At 36.4% G+C, this 17,381-nt stretch overlaps 1 protein-coding gene across 1 annotated transcript in view; it reads left to right on the plus strand.

Moving 5' to 3' along the window:
• Positions 1-17,381, plus strand: part of LOC150103714 (frequenin-1-like) — a 72,300-nt gene that overhangs the window by 30,681 nt on the left and 24,238 nt on the right. Inside the window, exons 2-4 of the mRNA XM_090396510.1 lie at positions 6,744-6,768; positions 7,114-7,162; positions 11,312-11,401. Coding sequence (XP_090252636.1) covers positions 6,744-6,768; positions 7,114-7,162; positions 11,312-11,401 — 164 coding nt within the window. The remainder of the gene's footprint in view (positions 1-6,743; positions 6,769-7,113; positions 7,163-11,311; positions 11,402-17,381) is intronic.

Below are 17,381 nucleotides of genomic sequence, written 5' to 3' on the forward strand. Positions count from 1 at the left end.
TCGTAGGAATTTTAATTTATGGGTGATAAATTATGGGCGTTGATGGTAGTAGTTGTCGTCGTAATTGAAGAATTAATTAGTAGTGGAGAGGATGAGATGCATTAGCGAAGTAGAGCAGTGTGACCTCCCAGGATGACTCCCTGGAGGTGTCACGTAATAATAATAATTTTTTTTTTTTCCCGTCGGTTTCCGAGTTAGCTGGTCTTTGAAACAGAGGTAGGATTCTAATTCTGCCACTCCAAAAATCTTTGCTGTAAAACTCACATTATTCCACGCAGTAATACCAATCAGAGTTTGGAACACGAAATGGCGACAGATGTCTAATGTACTTTCGATGCCTCTAAGTTTAGAAAATTATTAGTGCCTATGAACTCAACAACGACAATAATAAATTGAGAAGATCGACTGTCTACTCATTTCGAAAATTAAAAAAAAAATTCTCCTACTTCTTTTTCTTGGGAAACGAGCAGGCGTTAAAGAGATGGTGCTTTCTACAGAATTTCTTACGCTGATCCACTTTGGTATACATTTAAATAATACACTGACTTGTGAATAGGCTTGTGCTGCCCTGTGGAAGTGCGTTGCATCTATAGCGCTAGGCCGCCCAAAGAAAGCTGTTCTCAATTCGAATCTAGCATTAGGGTTAGGGATCACGAGATGGCAGCACTTATCTGCCTCTCTCTTCTCTTTTACTGGATGCCATTTAAAATTAGTGATAGTCTTGAGCCAGTTATCTCTGGTCGGCTGCCGGTATACAATAAACTCCCCTCCCCTTCAAAATCCTCAAAAGTTAGATAGAACTAAAACAGCCTCGCCTACTTCCTATAGGAAATGAAAACGTGTTAACGATATTTTATATACTTACACGTGATCACATTATATCGACGTACTAGCTGAAATGCAGTGATTAAAAGAATGTTATGGTACCGTGCAATCAACTCAATTTAAATTTTTAAAATTTTTAAGTGTCCTTCCTAACCATATGTGTGGTTAGAATAAGTTCTAGGGTGTTGAAAAGCAAGAAAAACTCGAAATTTTCACCGGATCATTTTAAGAGAATCAACAAATGTTGCAAATCCGTAGCATTTTTATGATGACCTCTCATTTTTCTGATTAACTGAATTTTATTGCAGAAATCACTTAATAAGTGTAGGGTTTGATCCTGGTTGGTGAAATCGGTTGTTCGGAAACATTATGGCCATCACCTGCACGACGAAAAAAGTTCATGGATTAAGGAAGGAAATAGAATAAAAATATATTTGAAACGTATGAGCTGCAAAAATGTGTAACATTTTTGCAGCTCATACGTTTCGAGCATTTTTCTGCCAAAAATTGGCAGAAAAATGCTCGAAGAAACAGACTTAAAAATCTGAGCAACTTGGATTAAGAAGGGTTTAAATTCTGAAGACATGGAAGGCCTAGAATTTAAAAGTCAAGAAACAAGAGATTAACTGGAGTTTTGGAGAATATGAAAACTGGCAAATTTTGTTATTTAAAAGGTGTGAAGCTGTTGAGAATTTGGAAACAAGCAGTCGTAAGTCTCTGCCTCTTCCTTAAGAGGTGAGGACTTTTGACTACTGAAAGGAATACATAAAAGTGGAAGATGTGAAGCCCTCAATCGGTAAAGCAATGGAAATTTAAAAGCGTGAAATTTGGATAGACAAGTGATTTGTAAACGTTTTGGCAGTTACAACCAGCTTTCATCCCTTATTTCATTAAGCCAATTATTAATCGTCTCTGGAAGTAGATGTGCAGAGAAACGAGATTTATGAAGAGAACCGCAGAACACACCTTGTTATATCATAAAAGAAATAAAAAAATGTGCCCTTTTCCTACGATCAGTCAGCATCACTAAAAAGGAAATACTCTAAGACTGATCACAAGACACTACGCATATTTTTGAAAAAATTTAATTAAAAAAAAGTATAACTTCCATTTCATTTCTTTTATCAACTGTGTAGAAGCAGCAAAGAAAATAAAAATATTTTGAATAAAATGTCTGACAACGTTAATGTTGTTCTTTCGAAAATGCTTCCGTAAAAAGACAGTAACAGGGAAGCGAGCCGCCTCTTCCAAGAAATGCACTTCGCACCACTGTTCCTAGCGTTGCAAACTGCGTATATTGGATAATGTAAATTGAGGAAGTAAACTGCGTGTATACGGAGCACATATTACGTGAGCTGATTTCTGTCCTGTGACCGAGTCAGGAAGTCTGTCACTGGTATGGAATCCATAAATCGAATCCTTTAGATGAAATTCATGAAAAATCTATATACTGTGTGACTTTTTTTTTTTTTTTTTTTGTAATTAAGAAAACGTTATGAGTATTCTTTGAAGCCTTAAAGTGGAAAGTGGCAAGTCAATGAATGCACGTAATTTTTTCCCCTGAGCTTTATTATGTGATAGGAACTGCAAATTCAATAAACATCATCAACCTAGAATTCGCGCTTTACTTTTTTGTGATTTTTTGACTTTGAGTTTGTGATTGTTTGAGTCAAAAAATCACAAAAAAGAAAAGCGCGAATTCTAAGTCTGACTCTGCAATATGAAGTACAAAGCAATATTGTTACCAGATTTACTATGGAAAATCTGGAGACAGACATAATTCATGGTTTCAGTTTTTTTTTTTTTTTTTTCAGTGTAATCTAGACAATATTGTTTAATGTTGCGTATTACTGACTTCAAAAGGTTCGGACCATGAACGTCCACAGAGGGGGGGGGGGGGGAAACGTGGCACTTTCCTCCCTGGGATTTACTCGTGGAAAAAAAAAAGCCAAAATATTAAATAAAAATTTATTGATGTAATTATTTGTCTAGAAGCTTTGTCCCCTGGAAAATTTTCTGCAGACGGCCATGGTTCCGACCAAGGAGCAGCTGTCTATTAGGCGTATCCTGTGGAGTAACGGCCAGAAAGCATTCCTGAAGTTGAACTCCGTTATAAATGTGGCGTGCCCTTGAGGTACGCCATTCAATGCATATGCTGCGCAGAATTTGTGTCTCCAAACGATGATACTGGTTTTATAGATTGCAGTCCTGCGGACATACCTACTCATATGGTTCTAGTATGCTGCGATGCATAAACTGAAAACAGTGGAGGGATATTTGATCGGTTCAGCCACAGTTCTCCATTTTAATTTCTATTTCCCGCAAGATAACATTTCGTGCATCGGTTGGTGTAACAATAACCACTGAGCTGTTGAAGTTTGGCCATTATCGCTTTAAATAAAATTTAAAGCGATAATTTAAATAAAAAAGCGATAATGGCCAAACTTTCACTTTAGTGAAAGTTTGGCCATTATCGCTTCCTTGTCGATTCTATGAATAAGTTCAGACTGGGCGGGTGCTTCCGGTTTCTTCAGCTTCAGTTTTCAGGAGATTAGTTCCTTGTTTGGTTTGAACCCATTCGTTTATCTTGTAGAAGTTTTCTTCAACTCAACCGGAACCGAGTGACAGAATGTATTATGGAATGTCACTAACCTGTAATACATTTAGTATGGCCCGCGCTAAAGGGCTAAAGTGACTATCTGAAGAGTCCAATAAGCAAGGTTCTCACATGCTACAGTTGGATTTGAACATGCAAATGCATTTGGGTTGAAGAACAGAAGCGCCATCTGCTGTACCAACCAATCCGGGAAATATTTCACGGCCGACAACCACCCCATTTTCTTACTCGACCATAAACATTGAAAGCTTAAGAAGGAGCGTGTTATGTGTAATTTTCAGAATTTTCTTTTCCACCATGAAACTTGTAGTCATATTTTGGCCTGTCGGTGCCAACCATCCCTACGAGGTCATGCTCCTCTTTAGTCTTCCTTCTGAAGGGTGCCGCTCGATGAGTTTCATTCGTGCAACATGTGTTTACTTTTATAATTAAAAGATGTTTAGTTAATTGTTTGGCGATAATGAAAAGTAGTGTGAGATGAATGCGTTTTATGAGAAAGTAAGTAAAAGTGACAGTGCAAGGTGGGATGATTTTATTATTTTTCTAATATTACGTAAATCATGCCAGGAGAGATTGTAAAACTATAGTACAATAGCAATAGGGATCAGATAGTGAAATCGCATTGTTCCAAATACGAGACTTTGTATTTTAGGAAGCATCGTTCAAACAGGCTGGGGGTGGTGGTGGCGGTGTCTCACTGGGTGATGTACACTTTCCTGTAAATAAATATGATTCCATCAGTAAATAATAACGTTTCTCGGTCACAGATTCAGAGACATTAAATTTGAGTGGCTTTTATCAATCCACATCCGGGCATTTGTAGCTTGAGAAATATTACGATGGTACACGCAATAATAATATTGTGAAATGTTATGATGGTATGACCTCTGTCGAGATTTTTCATGGAAGGAGATCAACTCGCAAAAATCGATTATTCGCTTGCTCACCTTTCACCTTTTGCCGCTTGTTACGTGGCATCTGCTTTGTATCAACACAAAAACAAGAAGTGAGGGAGAAAATCTGTTGACCTAGAATGCCGTGCATCGTGCCTTGTTCTCCGATTCCATCTCAGTATAAACTGCTTATGAATTCGAGAAGCTTTTCCTTGGATTGGCATATTGGGAGGAGAGGGGGGGCATTCCAGAAGAAATAGATACTTTGCGGTATGTGAAGAATTGCTGATTAACTTTCCACCAGCGGTATTCAGGTAGGTTGTTTATCCCTCTTACTGGGCTTATGTGAAGAAGAAGAATTGCCAGTTACAGAATCCGATGTCTGGACACTCTGCATGTTCGATTTGGGACAGTTACCCAAATTGCGTTTAACCATGTTGGTTTCCACTTCCTACATTCATCAGCTTTTTTTCCATGTATACCTTATCAGGAACGAGAACTCTTGTCTTACCAGAAAGGCAAACACTGTGTTATTATCTCACAGCGATAACATTTGCATGAGAATGTGGAGTTCTGGCATTTCTTTGTAAGTTCGACACCAAAAGAATTTTGTAGACCGACGTATGCGCACATCACCATGTAGGTGGGAATATAGTTCGTGAATGGCTCGACAAATGAATTTACAGGCAGTACGTTGTGGAAGTTCTCGTGTTAGTTCATGTCAGTCCACATCCACAACTTGGCTACCATTTCCCTTCATTCTCAGCATAGAACCAGTTTTGGTAAGTGTTGTGCCATATCACCATACGATGTCGTTTAGGTGGCTTCTGTTCGTATTCCTTCGCACAGTAGCTGAATTTGAACGGGAATTAACTATAACTGTCTCATCACCTCGGAAATCAGGAGATTTCCAAGGTGATGAGACGCAGTGGAGAGAACAAAGAAACCTGTTAAAGATGATATTGGACTGTGGAATATTGATTATGAGAACGGATTAAGACTTTATGCGTTGCAGACACTAGAAACAGGAGAAAGAGCGGTGATATGACAGAGACAAACTTATGAAAGGTTCATATAGGATACCGGATGGAGTTTTTCATTTTATGGACGGTGGAGAGAGGGCATCCATCGAGATTGAGAATTAATGCAGTCAAGGAAGGAGTGATAGGTTGCATTTTTCGTCATTAAGTGTGTGTGATAGGTTGGTGCTGGCCTCTAGAGAAGAGTGCAGATAGTGTATATGAATTCAAGAGAAGGTATGGCAGTAGTGTAGGTGATGTTTGGTCTCCCTCAGTAAGTCTGTAAGTGTCTGCTAATAATAATAATAATATCAATATTCATAAAATTTTTAAAGGTGCCAGTGCCTATATAGCCCTATGGAAATAGTGTTTGAAGCGAAAGCGTTAGGTTCCTTTAAGAATGTTTTGGATTCTAGTCGTTGGCTACTAGAGGAACTCTTTGTGGGCCTTTCTTGAGCCTTTTCCAGAGTTAGGTCTTTGACGCTGATAATTAGTTTTTTTTTTTCTTGCTGAAACTGGTTTTAACATTGTCACCCCCCCCCCACTCTCAAAGAAATTGACCGTAGAGTTCACATCAGTACAGAGAATAATACGACTATTAAAATTTGGGGCCAGAATATGGCTACAATTGTATATGCTGTTTTTCTCTCTCTCCCCTGAAAACTGTTGATTCATTGATAGTTTGGGCTCACTATCGGTGAAACTTGAAGGACGGAGATAGGATGCCCATATATCTTCAAAAGTTGCTTAGAGGGAAAAAAGTTCCTCATCCTACTCCCTTTCTCGAATAGAAAGCGTTATTTTTTTTTTACTTTAGATGATTTTTTTTACTTTATTTTGTTTTTCTTAAAATTTAAATAATCACTTCACTTCCATCAGTCTATAAAGCAGGGAATGGTTCGTACAATACTTTATTTATTGTCTTAGAAGTCCATTACTTTTTTTTCATAATCATTGAGGCTCGGTGGTAATTAGAGATGCATGGTTTGTTTTCATTATTATTATTACGTGACACCTCCAAGGAGTGCAAAGACTCATCGAGGATGGGCACCTACTTTACAACTGTCTCCACCACTCAATTCCCCAACTACAACGAACTGGAACTACACCAACGCCATCTACCGCCCACCATCACCACCTAGTATTTTTATAGACATTCACAAACGTCCATGTCCACGGCGGGATTCGAACCCGCAGCCCTTTGGCTGGAGACCAGATATGCTAACTACTCGGCCAAGCAGACCAGCAACATCTGCCGTTCTCAACTTCACTGAGTTTTGTTTTTGCAAGAACAGTCAAAAGTATTACTGTTTCGGGCTATCTTTTATGAACACATCATAACTAAAAAAACCAGACGACGTTCTTAATTATTTTTTTCTTTTCTTTCAGTTACCGAGAAGGAAATCAAGCAATGGTGAGTACTCTTAAAACTGTCCTTGAAATTACGTTGTGTCAATTGGTGATTGTAATCATTATTTTCCAGAGATCTCCGCTGATAAGTGCATTATATTTTCTGTTTAACTAAGCGACGATAATTAAATCCGTCGACCCCATTCATGTGAATAAAATTCAGATAGCACCTCATTAAAGCCCTGATCTAAAAATAAAAATATTGGACTTAGAACTGTTAACTCTCGAAGGTGTAGTTGGAGGACATTCACCTCTGCGTTATTCTAAAGATTTTATTTAAATAATATAAGTGGATTTGTTGTAATTTTATTAGTTTTTCCGCTAAATAACCTTACGAGCTTTCTTTTAGGTACAAAGGATTCAAGAAAGATTGTCCTGATGGACTTCTAACGGAGCAGGTAATAGCTTCACCTTACAAATTTGTATTTTATTCATCTAAAATAGCGAATCCGTAATTTGTAATTTTGTTTTTTGATGAGGGCATCCTAATTCGGCTCGTTGTGTCCATTGGTGTGTCTGAATTGGCACACCAGTTTGGAGTCTAATAATGTTCCGAAAAATCCCATGTCTAAAGGTTGTTATATTTTTAAATTCAACAATAATACAAAACTGTTAGGATTTATTATCTGTTTAGTTTTTATTCATTATAATAAATAAAAATTTATTAGCAAATCCAAGCGTAAGCAAACCTTTCATGACAGAGCAACTCATATCGAATCCAACATTATTTCAAAGCCGAATACAGAAACTACAAGCGTTTCGGAGAAGCTTCAAGAGTTTCGTGCCGAATATAGAAACTATGAAAGTTTCGGCGGATCCAAGTGTAAGCAAACCCTTCATGACAGGAGCAACTCATAGTAAAGGTGGAGCGAGAACCGATCACTATCCTTAGTATTTCCCATTATGTAAAAGACATCTCCTAGCGGACATGTATGATGTTATACATTATAGGGGGGTCACTACCCAGACCGGTTTCGACCTTTGTTGGGGTCTCGTCAGTGGGAACTAGACCAAGATGTAAATACTAAGGTTGAAATGATGCAGAACTTTACCATACGAGTTGCTAAAAAAAAAGGTGTCACATCACAAAAGGCATCAAGAATTACTGAAAAAGAGTGCCAAAAGGCTTCACTTCGGCGATGCAAAATACTAAGGATAGTGATCAGAGCTCACTCCACCTTTACTACGAGTTGCCCCTGTCATGAAAGGTTTGCTTATGCTAGGATCCGCCGAAACTTTTGTAGTTTCTATATTCGGCACGAAACTCTTGTGGTTTCTCTATTCGGCTTTGAAATAATGTTGGATTCAATATCCACTTAATTTGTAAAATTTTGCATCGCCGAAGTGAAGCCTCTTAGCTCTCTTTTTCAGTAATATTATTTATTATTTAAAATATTATTTATAATTATCTAGGATCTATGGAATGAAGACGTGTTATATATATAGTTTTTTTTTTTGGAATTTCCTTACAATAAATTCGAGTTGGTACGTAACATTTTATGAATTTATCGCAATTTATTGTTTTATCATATTTTTCTCTTATTTAATTTAGATTTTTAAAAGATTCATGATTTATTTATTTTTATTTTTTTATTCCCTGACGAATTAATAAAACCTGCAAAGTTTAAATTAATCCTCACTGACAAGCCTAGGTAAAGAAAATATATGGAGCTTCTGAACAGGGATTTCTTGCATTGGCTTAAGGTACATAAATCAAGCAAGAAGAATGGGTCGTCTTCTTGGCAAGTTTCAGCATAAGCCACGAGAATGGATTACTTCACTCCAAAATCGATTCGAACAGTTTTTCTACATTTAATCTTTGCTGTTGATCTCTTTCTGATGGATCTTTCTGTTTTAGCATCTTGCGGACGAAAACTTCCACTGAATTGTTCATATCAGCTAAAATTCTGAAAAGATCTTTAATCTTTTATGCTCTTAAACCACTTGGATTGGTGGTTTTAGTGTTGTTTATTGGCGACAGATATTGATGAGAGGTCCATGTCTGCACTCTGAAGTTCTTCTTTCTGAATTACCATAGATTTCTTTATTTGGCTTCAATCTCCAGATTGGAAGATGAAATATTGTTTACGGCAAAAACAACAATTATAAAGTTCCTGAAATAAAAATTAACATAATTGAAAGATGAATTAAGATGAATATAAAATTCTATTTAATCAATACAGCACAACCGCTAGAACTCCCCCCCCCCCAACTTTTCTGTGTTCAAGCATTCATGTGCAGAACTTATTTTTGGGAGTCCCTACCCCTTTGGAACCTGTAAACAGCGTAATGGGATTCGAAAAATGGCGTATTTTTATTTAATTTATTGCTCAATTATGTAAATAATTAACTGATGAGATTTTCTTTGAAATGCGCTGAAGAGCTCAATGGCGGTTTGATTTCAAAGGCGTTAAGTATTCCATTCCAGCAAAGACAATGAGATACGAAGCTTCACATACAGAAACTATGCATACTTAAGCAGATCGTTAAACAGAAGTAATTTTAATACAACTCACCATTTGTATAAGACAAAGCGATGTTGTTGCATGGCTTAAGTTTGACCGTCCATGCACTAATTACATTTCAGAAGTTTTCTTGAGTAACTGTCACTTAATCCTCATCGGATTATTCTACTGAAGATGACAAAAGAGCCTTATGAACGATGTCTTCTGGACGAAACAAAATGCAGAATTTTAATGATTCCACAATATTTTGTCACATTCTTGACTACCAAGCCATAAAAGAACAAAGAATAACACGTGACTGTTTCCATTCGACTTCCGATTATTAAAAATCAAGAAGTGAACTCTCATAGAAAAATAACTTTTGAAACTACCGCGAAAAAAAGTTAGAAAACTCGTTCTAATTTAGAAATAAATTTGCAATTGCTCTGCAAAGGTGTCCCAGAATTTCACACCAATAACAACCAGATCGCCATCGAGGCAATTGGACGTGATGTTCATGATTTGTAATATATTATTATTAAGTGACAACTCCTACAAGTCGGACTCATCGTGGGAGGGCACACCACTGCGCGACAACTCACAGTCTCCCTTATTTAATCCTGCAACTACACGATATCGACATCAACACACCATTAACACACAGCGCCATCTACCGCTCATCGTCACCAGTATATTTTGCCTGTAAATGGTGTGTGTGTTCTCATGGCCGATTTGCCACTATGCGACAAGAAAAACCTGGGTTTCCGGGAGAGAAAAAAAAACCTGCTACTTCCCTATGAAATAGCAGAATATGAAAGATTCCTCTCTCGTAACGACGAAACTCAATTCAATTCTTTTCCAATCGGAAGGCGCATTGCTTATGATTACACCTAACTGACACATTTGGATCTCTTGTGATTTTTTTTTTTTTCCGCTTTAGACATTTGAGAAGAATAAGCATCTTCCATAGTGATGCTTAATCTTCCGGAAATGAAAAGCAAATTTTGATTTCGATGTACGAATCGAACTTACTTCCTAAATTAGTCCACTTTCTTTAAGATACTTTTATTGTTGAAAACAATAAAATTCCTATTGAAATTTCTTTTATGAAAAGAAATATATGTGTTTGGATAAAATATCAAAATTATGGTAAAAAATTAAAAAAAAACATTAAACATGAAAAATATTGTTTATTATCGATAAAATTATACAGTTTGGTGTAATTCAAAATTGCTTAAAAATAAAATCCATTATTATAACCCCAACAATGTTCAAAAATAAAAACTATAACAAATGTTACGTCTTTAATGTCCAAATATTTAAAGAGACGGAGTAAACACGATAAGCACTACGAACACTCTACTACTGGCGCAAACTGCATGTAAACAACAGTGGAACTGCGCGACGGACAGTGCCGCATTACGCTAATAGCTCGCATCTCATCATGACGTGCATATGCTTGCGCGCGTAGCAATAGGACACTGTGGTAAACACAGTGCTTCTAGCGACCTCCTAAGTGCTACAAGATGGATTTTTATTATTTTTTATACAAAATAAGAGAATTGTGTAGGATTGTTGATGATAAAATTAAATCTCATCTCATCTTCTTTATACCCTCTTTTTCCTTGCGGTGTCGAGGTTTATTAATCATTTAATTTTATTAATAAAATTATGAATTTTATCAATAAAATTAAATATTACAAGCAAATATAAATAAATCAATAAATATATTTATATATCGAGAAAAATTGGGGATGCTGCAGTTCCATAGTGCCTATGCACGAGCCGCCCCTGGAGATGACACTCATCAAATTAACCATTTATATGTTTTTATAATATAATATGAAAAACGATTTCGAAGCACAGTCTGCCAAATTATCTAACATAATTTCTAACCTCCCTCATTACCGAAATGCGTCAGTACTCGTATACTCAGAGAAATGATGTTTCTAAATTGATGAAGAATGTTAGAAAATAGTTATTAAATTTCGCTAACCTGTCTACTTTTTTCTCATATATGAATTTTATACTGATGCACATGTAACGGTAGTGCTATATACTTTTGATTTCTGATATATGTTCAATTCGTTTTTAAATCTAAAGGGATTCTTAAGGATATATAAGCTGTTCTTTCCCCAAGGAGATCCGTCCAAGTTCACATCTCTCATCTTCAGGGTATTTGATGAGAATAAGGTAGGTTCAGTTTAATATTTATGTATTTTTATATATACTTTGACAGTCCTTTAATTTTACACACACACTGGTATATATATATATATATATATATATCTTTAGCCTCCTGCGACTTCTTCCTGTTCCCCAGGCTGAAAGCACCATGGCATGAAAGGGGTTTCAATGGTTCACGGATATGACATAGCAGATGCAGGCTATTTCCTTACAGGTGCACAGGCAAACGGAAGAATCGCTTTCTACATTTAGAAAAATGTCCCCTCAACGCAGATAACTCAAAGAAATTTGTTTACTTCTAATTTCCCTCGAAAAATTCCCTCGTCAGCAGCCAAATGATGTTTTAAGCGTCTCCGAAGCCAATTGGAAGAACGAAGGGATAGGGCACATTTCTATTGGAAAAGGCCTGAGTTCGATTCTCGTCGTGACGAGAGGAATCTTTATATGGGCCTTTTCATTTGAAGGTGAGTTAGCTGAGCTCATACGGAAGTAGCAGGGTTTTTCCTCCAGGAAACTCTCGTTTTTCATCCTGCGTGCAGGCAAATCGGCCTTCAGAACGCACAACAATTTACAGAAAAAAAAAAGTGTGTGTGTGTGTGTGTGTGTGTGTGTGTGTGTGTGTGTGTGTGTGTGTGTGTGTGTGTGTGTGTGTGTGTGTGAAATGAAGTGTCCTCCCGCGATGAATCGTTGGAGGTGTCACGTGATAATAATAATAATAAAATGCTCCCCGGGAATATATTAATATTAATGGTGTGTTTTCGGCAGAAGTGTTTCTCTCTCATATGTGTGTGTGTGTGTGTGTGTGTGTGTGTGCGAGCACGTAAGTGGATAAGATATCCGTTATTTTATTATTCAAGCAAATTTTAATAACAAACAGTTATGCCTCCAACATATGAACTATGAAGCAGTGTGGAAAAACAATAAAAGACTCCATTTTGTTAGTAAAATATAAATGGAAAAAAAAAAAAAAAAGAAAGAGTATACCGCTTATTCATGTTGAAGAGGATATTTTGTCGTATACCAGTGAAAACATTCAAATCCTTTTTTTCCATAAATACGACTGCCAAATTAAGCGTTTTTTTTTTTAAATATACTCCTGTGCCAAAATATTATGACCAACCGGACTGGCGGGTGGTGGCTGAATGCTAATATGGGGATTGGTCTCATAGATAGCACTGAGTCCTCTCATCCTCATTAAACACATCCTGACTGCCAAATTTTACCTGGAGACTGTTCCGAGCTATTGCTCGGAATAGTGACGGTATGCAGAAAATTCACCGAAAGCAATTAATCGAAAAACAATTCGTCGAATAGCAGTTAATCGTAAAAGCAATTTATCGAAAGGCAATTATTCGAAAACCAAGAATTCGCCGAAAAATCACAATTCGCGAAACTACAAATCACCGAATGAACAGTTCACCGAAAATTGAATTATAACGAATGTGAAGTGAAGTGTACGATTTATCGAAAAGAACTGCAGTTTTTAATGGGTTAACTGTGGTGTAATTGAAGTTTAGCATGTAGAAGGATCTTTTTTTTAAAATTGGGTATACTATACATTAAAGATAGAAAGCAATTTTATAAACTTGATTTTAATTCTTTTACCCAAGTAAGCAAACAGACAAGAAAGTCAAGTTTGCGCCTCTGAGGAAAGAAAGGTCTGAAGTAACTCGTGGTAAAGGTGGAGTAAGTTCTGATCACTTTCCCTTAGTATCTCCCCTAATGCAAAGCACATCTCCTTCCGGAGATGTATGATGCTATGCATTAAAGGAAAGGGCCACTACCCAGACCGGTTTCGACCTTTGTTGAGGTCTCGTCAGTGGAAGCCAGACCTAGCCAGTTCAAGCGCACACTTGACTTACTTGTCTGTTTGCTTACTTGGGATAAATGATTAAGAATTAAACCCAAGTTTATAAAATTGCTTGGTATCTCTGACGTGAAGCTTAGCATATTCTCTTTATATATGTTACGCAGACGTGTGTGGCAACTTTTTTTTTGGAGGGATATTCCTTTCAGTCAGTATATGCGTTTCGTATATTTTATGTATGTTTTACACAGGCTGGAAAATATTATCTAAAAATGATCATTATCATGCATATCAAGGATTTAGGCCTAACCTGGCCTATTCCCGCCTTACAAGTCATCTTTGAATCGATTAAGACAGTGCTTCCCAAACTTCTGGATGTCAGGGTCCCCTTTGGAAAAATTAAAATATTTCACGCCCCCCCCTCGAAAAAAATTGCAATATAGACATAGTATTATAATATTTATTGTATTTATGTTCAATACAAAACATACACAGCGAATACTGCAAAACTCAAATGCAAATATTACATTTTTAGCATCTTAAATACACATTTGACATGCCACATTATCTCATATATTTATATAGACAGATTAATAAGGAAAGAAAGAATTAAAAACCTAAAAGAAGTTTAATAACAATTTAATGTGATGAATGTGTTTCAATACTGCTACACAAAAGATCAGGTGAAATATTTGAAACTACAATTCTTAGATTTCTGCTTTGAAATGAAACATATGCATAAGCATACATTTACTAATATTCATTAAGCGCCGAAATACGCAGGAAGCAAAATTTGCGAACCAATGTATGATTTTTTCCCATTAAAATATAAAAAATAAAAAAAGAAATAATAAATAATAAAAATTAAATAAGTTTCTTTTAAGATAAAAAAAATGTACTTGGTCTTAAAAGATTTTAAATTTGTTTTCATTATTTCACGGCCCACTCAACAAAACCTACGGCCCCCAAGAGGGCCGCGGCCCACAGTTTGGGAAACGCTGGTTTAAGAGGACGTCCTGGTTTTCTTTTTCCTAGTGGCTTGTACTTTAAGACTTGTTTTGGTAATCTTTCTGCTTTCATTCTTTCAACTTGATCCATCCATTCATGTTTATATTTTTTAATTTTTTCTATTACTGGTTCTTGGTTTAATTCTTTCATAATTTCTTCGTTTCTTTTGTGATCAAATAGGGTATACTTTGCAGTTTTTCTCATAAACTTCATTTCTGCTGTTGTTAATCTTTGTTTGTCTTTTTGTTTTATTGTCCAGATTTCGCTTCCATACATTAAGACTGATAGGGCTAATGTATTGTATACTTTTAGTATGGTTTGTTTTTGAACTAGGTTTGGTTTAAATATAGAGTTAATTACTCCTGTTATTTTTAAATATTTTGCAATTTTTACGTTTACATCTTTTTCATTTTCATATGTGATCATCCATCCTAGGTAGTTAAACGAATTCACTTGTTCTAAGATCTTGTTATCTAATGCTATTTTAGTTCTCGCTGGATCTTGTCCTTTAAAGGCCATAGTTTTTGATTTTTCTGTTGATATTATCATACCATAATTATCTAAAAATAATCTTAATTATTATCCCCCCCCTTTTCCTCCTCTCTCCTCAACCGAATAATCGTTGGGGTAGCAATGCTATTTTACTTGGGAATAATCAGAGAACAAGATGGTTTCCCGTTGTCTTTCTTATCCGGGAGTGTTTCACGTTCATGGAGACCAATTTGCAGGATGAAACGCTCGAGCTTCCAGGAGTCAAAACACCACCATCGCCATATGAGACCGAATAACTCACTTTAAGTTGAAGAGGACTGAAAAGAATTCTTCCCGTCATGCACGGGATTCGAACTCACGTCTTTCTAACTAAAGGACTTCTTTTATAGCGAGTGAACAAAGGAGGCGCAATTATTATTATTATCATATGATAGTAATAGTAGTATTAGTATAGGACATTCGCCCGCGCACACACACACACACACCAGTTATGTGGGATGAATTTTGCTCCGATTTAGTATTTGAACCTTTTACAAAAACCTTTTGTCGAACTGTTCCAGTTTTCAGTTCAACTATTCGGGGATACAAAGGGACGACAAGTCGGCATTTTATATATTGCAATATAGACAGAAGAGTGAAGTGAATAACTTTGTAACTTAGTGGAATAAGCACAAGTTTGTAATTTGTAAAACGCACAAGAAGTCCGTTTGGTCCAGTTTTAGTTCCAACGAGATCACTTTTATTAGAAAATTTTCGTAAAGAAGTTTGAAAATGGTATTAATAATTCCGCTCTGGCTGGATGAAATTTTATGGTTAAGATCTTTATTAAAATTTGTCAGTTTTGATTTCGATCTGATCATCGGTGTTTTCAAAACTTAGTCGGAAAGAACTTTTTTTGTTTAGAGATCAGTCCCACTACCCACACGATGAAATGGCAGGTTCGCTTACAGAATAATGGTGTAAAAACAAAATAACAAAATAATTATAACGTCTCAATGACCATCTACGTGTGTTGTGTACATCGTGGGAGATTAAGAAGTCTTACCAAAACACTTTAAAACAATAGTTTTCAAGAAAATTCATCTTTCGATGAATTTTTGAAGAAATCGTCGAAAATAATCGGTTTATTTATTTATTTTTTTCTCGATCAATTGCATTTGCGATGAACTGTCGTTCGACGAATTGTTTATTCAACGAATTGCTTTTTCGATGAATTGCCATTCGGTAAACTGTCTTTCGATGAACGTTATTCGATGCATTTTTATGGAACCGATGGTGACAGTGTGCCCTGATGGATCTAGACCCTTCCATCAAGACATTGTCATCTATCACAAGGTTCGCATTGCGCATTCTTGGTTGGAAGAGCATTTCTAAACACTCCGCGTGCCCCTATAGTGAACTAATTCTCATAATTTGAATGCCATCGAATATTTGTTGGGATCATGTCGAACGCAGCATCCGGTAGTCGGCGACAGTTCCTCACGAGGTCGTTGACCTTCTGACGTTGTTCTGTTTAACTTGTCCAGAATACCTCAGGATACCTTCCGTGGTTTGATTTAATGCAAGCGGTTATCTCGGCTAAAAGAAGCCCAATTCGAGGTAATGAGACACGAACAGCGCTAAATATTTCAACCTATTCCCTCAAAAATTCTGAGATAAAGTTTATTCCACACTCCACCTTCTTAAAAAAATGGGGAGAAAAATATGACAACTTTGCATATTGAGTGCCTGTCATTTTAACTTCAAAAGCAATGTTATTCTTTTCGTTGCTCTTGAAATCAAACTTCTATTTTATTTTATTTTTCTTACTTCCGGCTTTACTGGACTGGGATCAAGTACCTCATCGAAAAACAAGTGACCAATAAGAATTGTGACCGATAGAGTGTCCGACTGTTCAACATTTTTCTTTGCAAAATCAGTCATGGCCGGTTTCAGGTAGATAATGTGGACCAGGAACAATAAGCCACCGGCAGTCTGGACAAATGGCCACATCGCCTTGAGCAATTCCTTACTGTAATTAACGCAGGGAAAAAATAAAATAAATAAATAAATATATATATATATATATATATAACCCAAGAGCAGAAGGGAATATTTTGACCTATGATGATGAAGAGTCTACTTTTCTATCCATCTATATATATAGGGTGTGTGTGTCCGAGCTTTAGAAGATTTTTCTCGAGTGATTTTAAGCAAGAAACACATGTATTAACAAGGGGTAAGAATTCCTATAGGTGGGGATATGCAAGCAGTTGATTCGGCCGCTAATAACTGCATCATTACTTGACTGTGCATGTATGTAGTCATGGTCTAGGTACGAAGTCTAGTGCTTACATGCGTTCTTGGAACGTCCCTTAATTTTTACAAGAATATTTCAGAAAAATGAATCGTCATGGTGGGAGCCGTTTGAGTGGTCGACGGTTCCTTATCCTTGTCTACCTAAATCGCATTTGCACTATTACACTATCATATTACACTATCAGAGAATTGGGGACAGCATAGACTACATTCGAAAACCAATCAATAAAACCTAGAAGAACGAAAGCACTATGATGAAGGGCTAGAAACGTGAACCCAAGCGGAAGGAAATATTTTGAACTATTATTTCATAAAAAATATCTTATTCTCTGAAAAAGGAGTTAATTTTGCTTTACTGACATTCTGTCGAATTTCATACGG

Source organism: Typopeltis vanoorti, chromosome 8 (assembly GCF_054136105.1).
Source record: "Typopeltis vanoorti isolate ZY-2024b chromosome 8, IOZ_Tvanoo_1.0, whole genome shotgun sequence".
Lineage (NCBI taxonomy): Eukaryota > Metazoa > Arthropoda > Arachnida > Uropygi > Thelyphonidae > Typopeltis > Typopeltis vanoorti.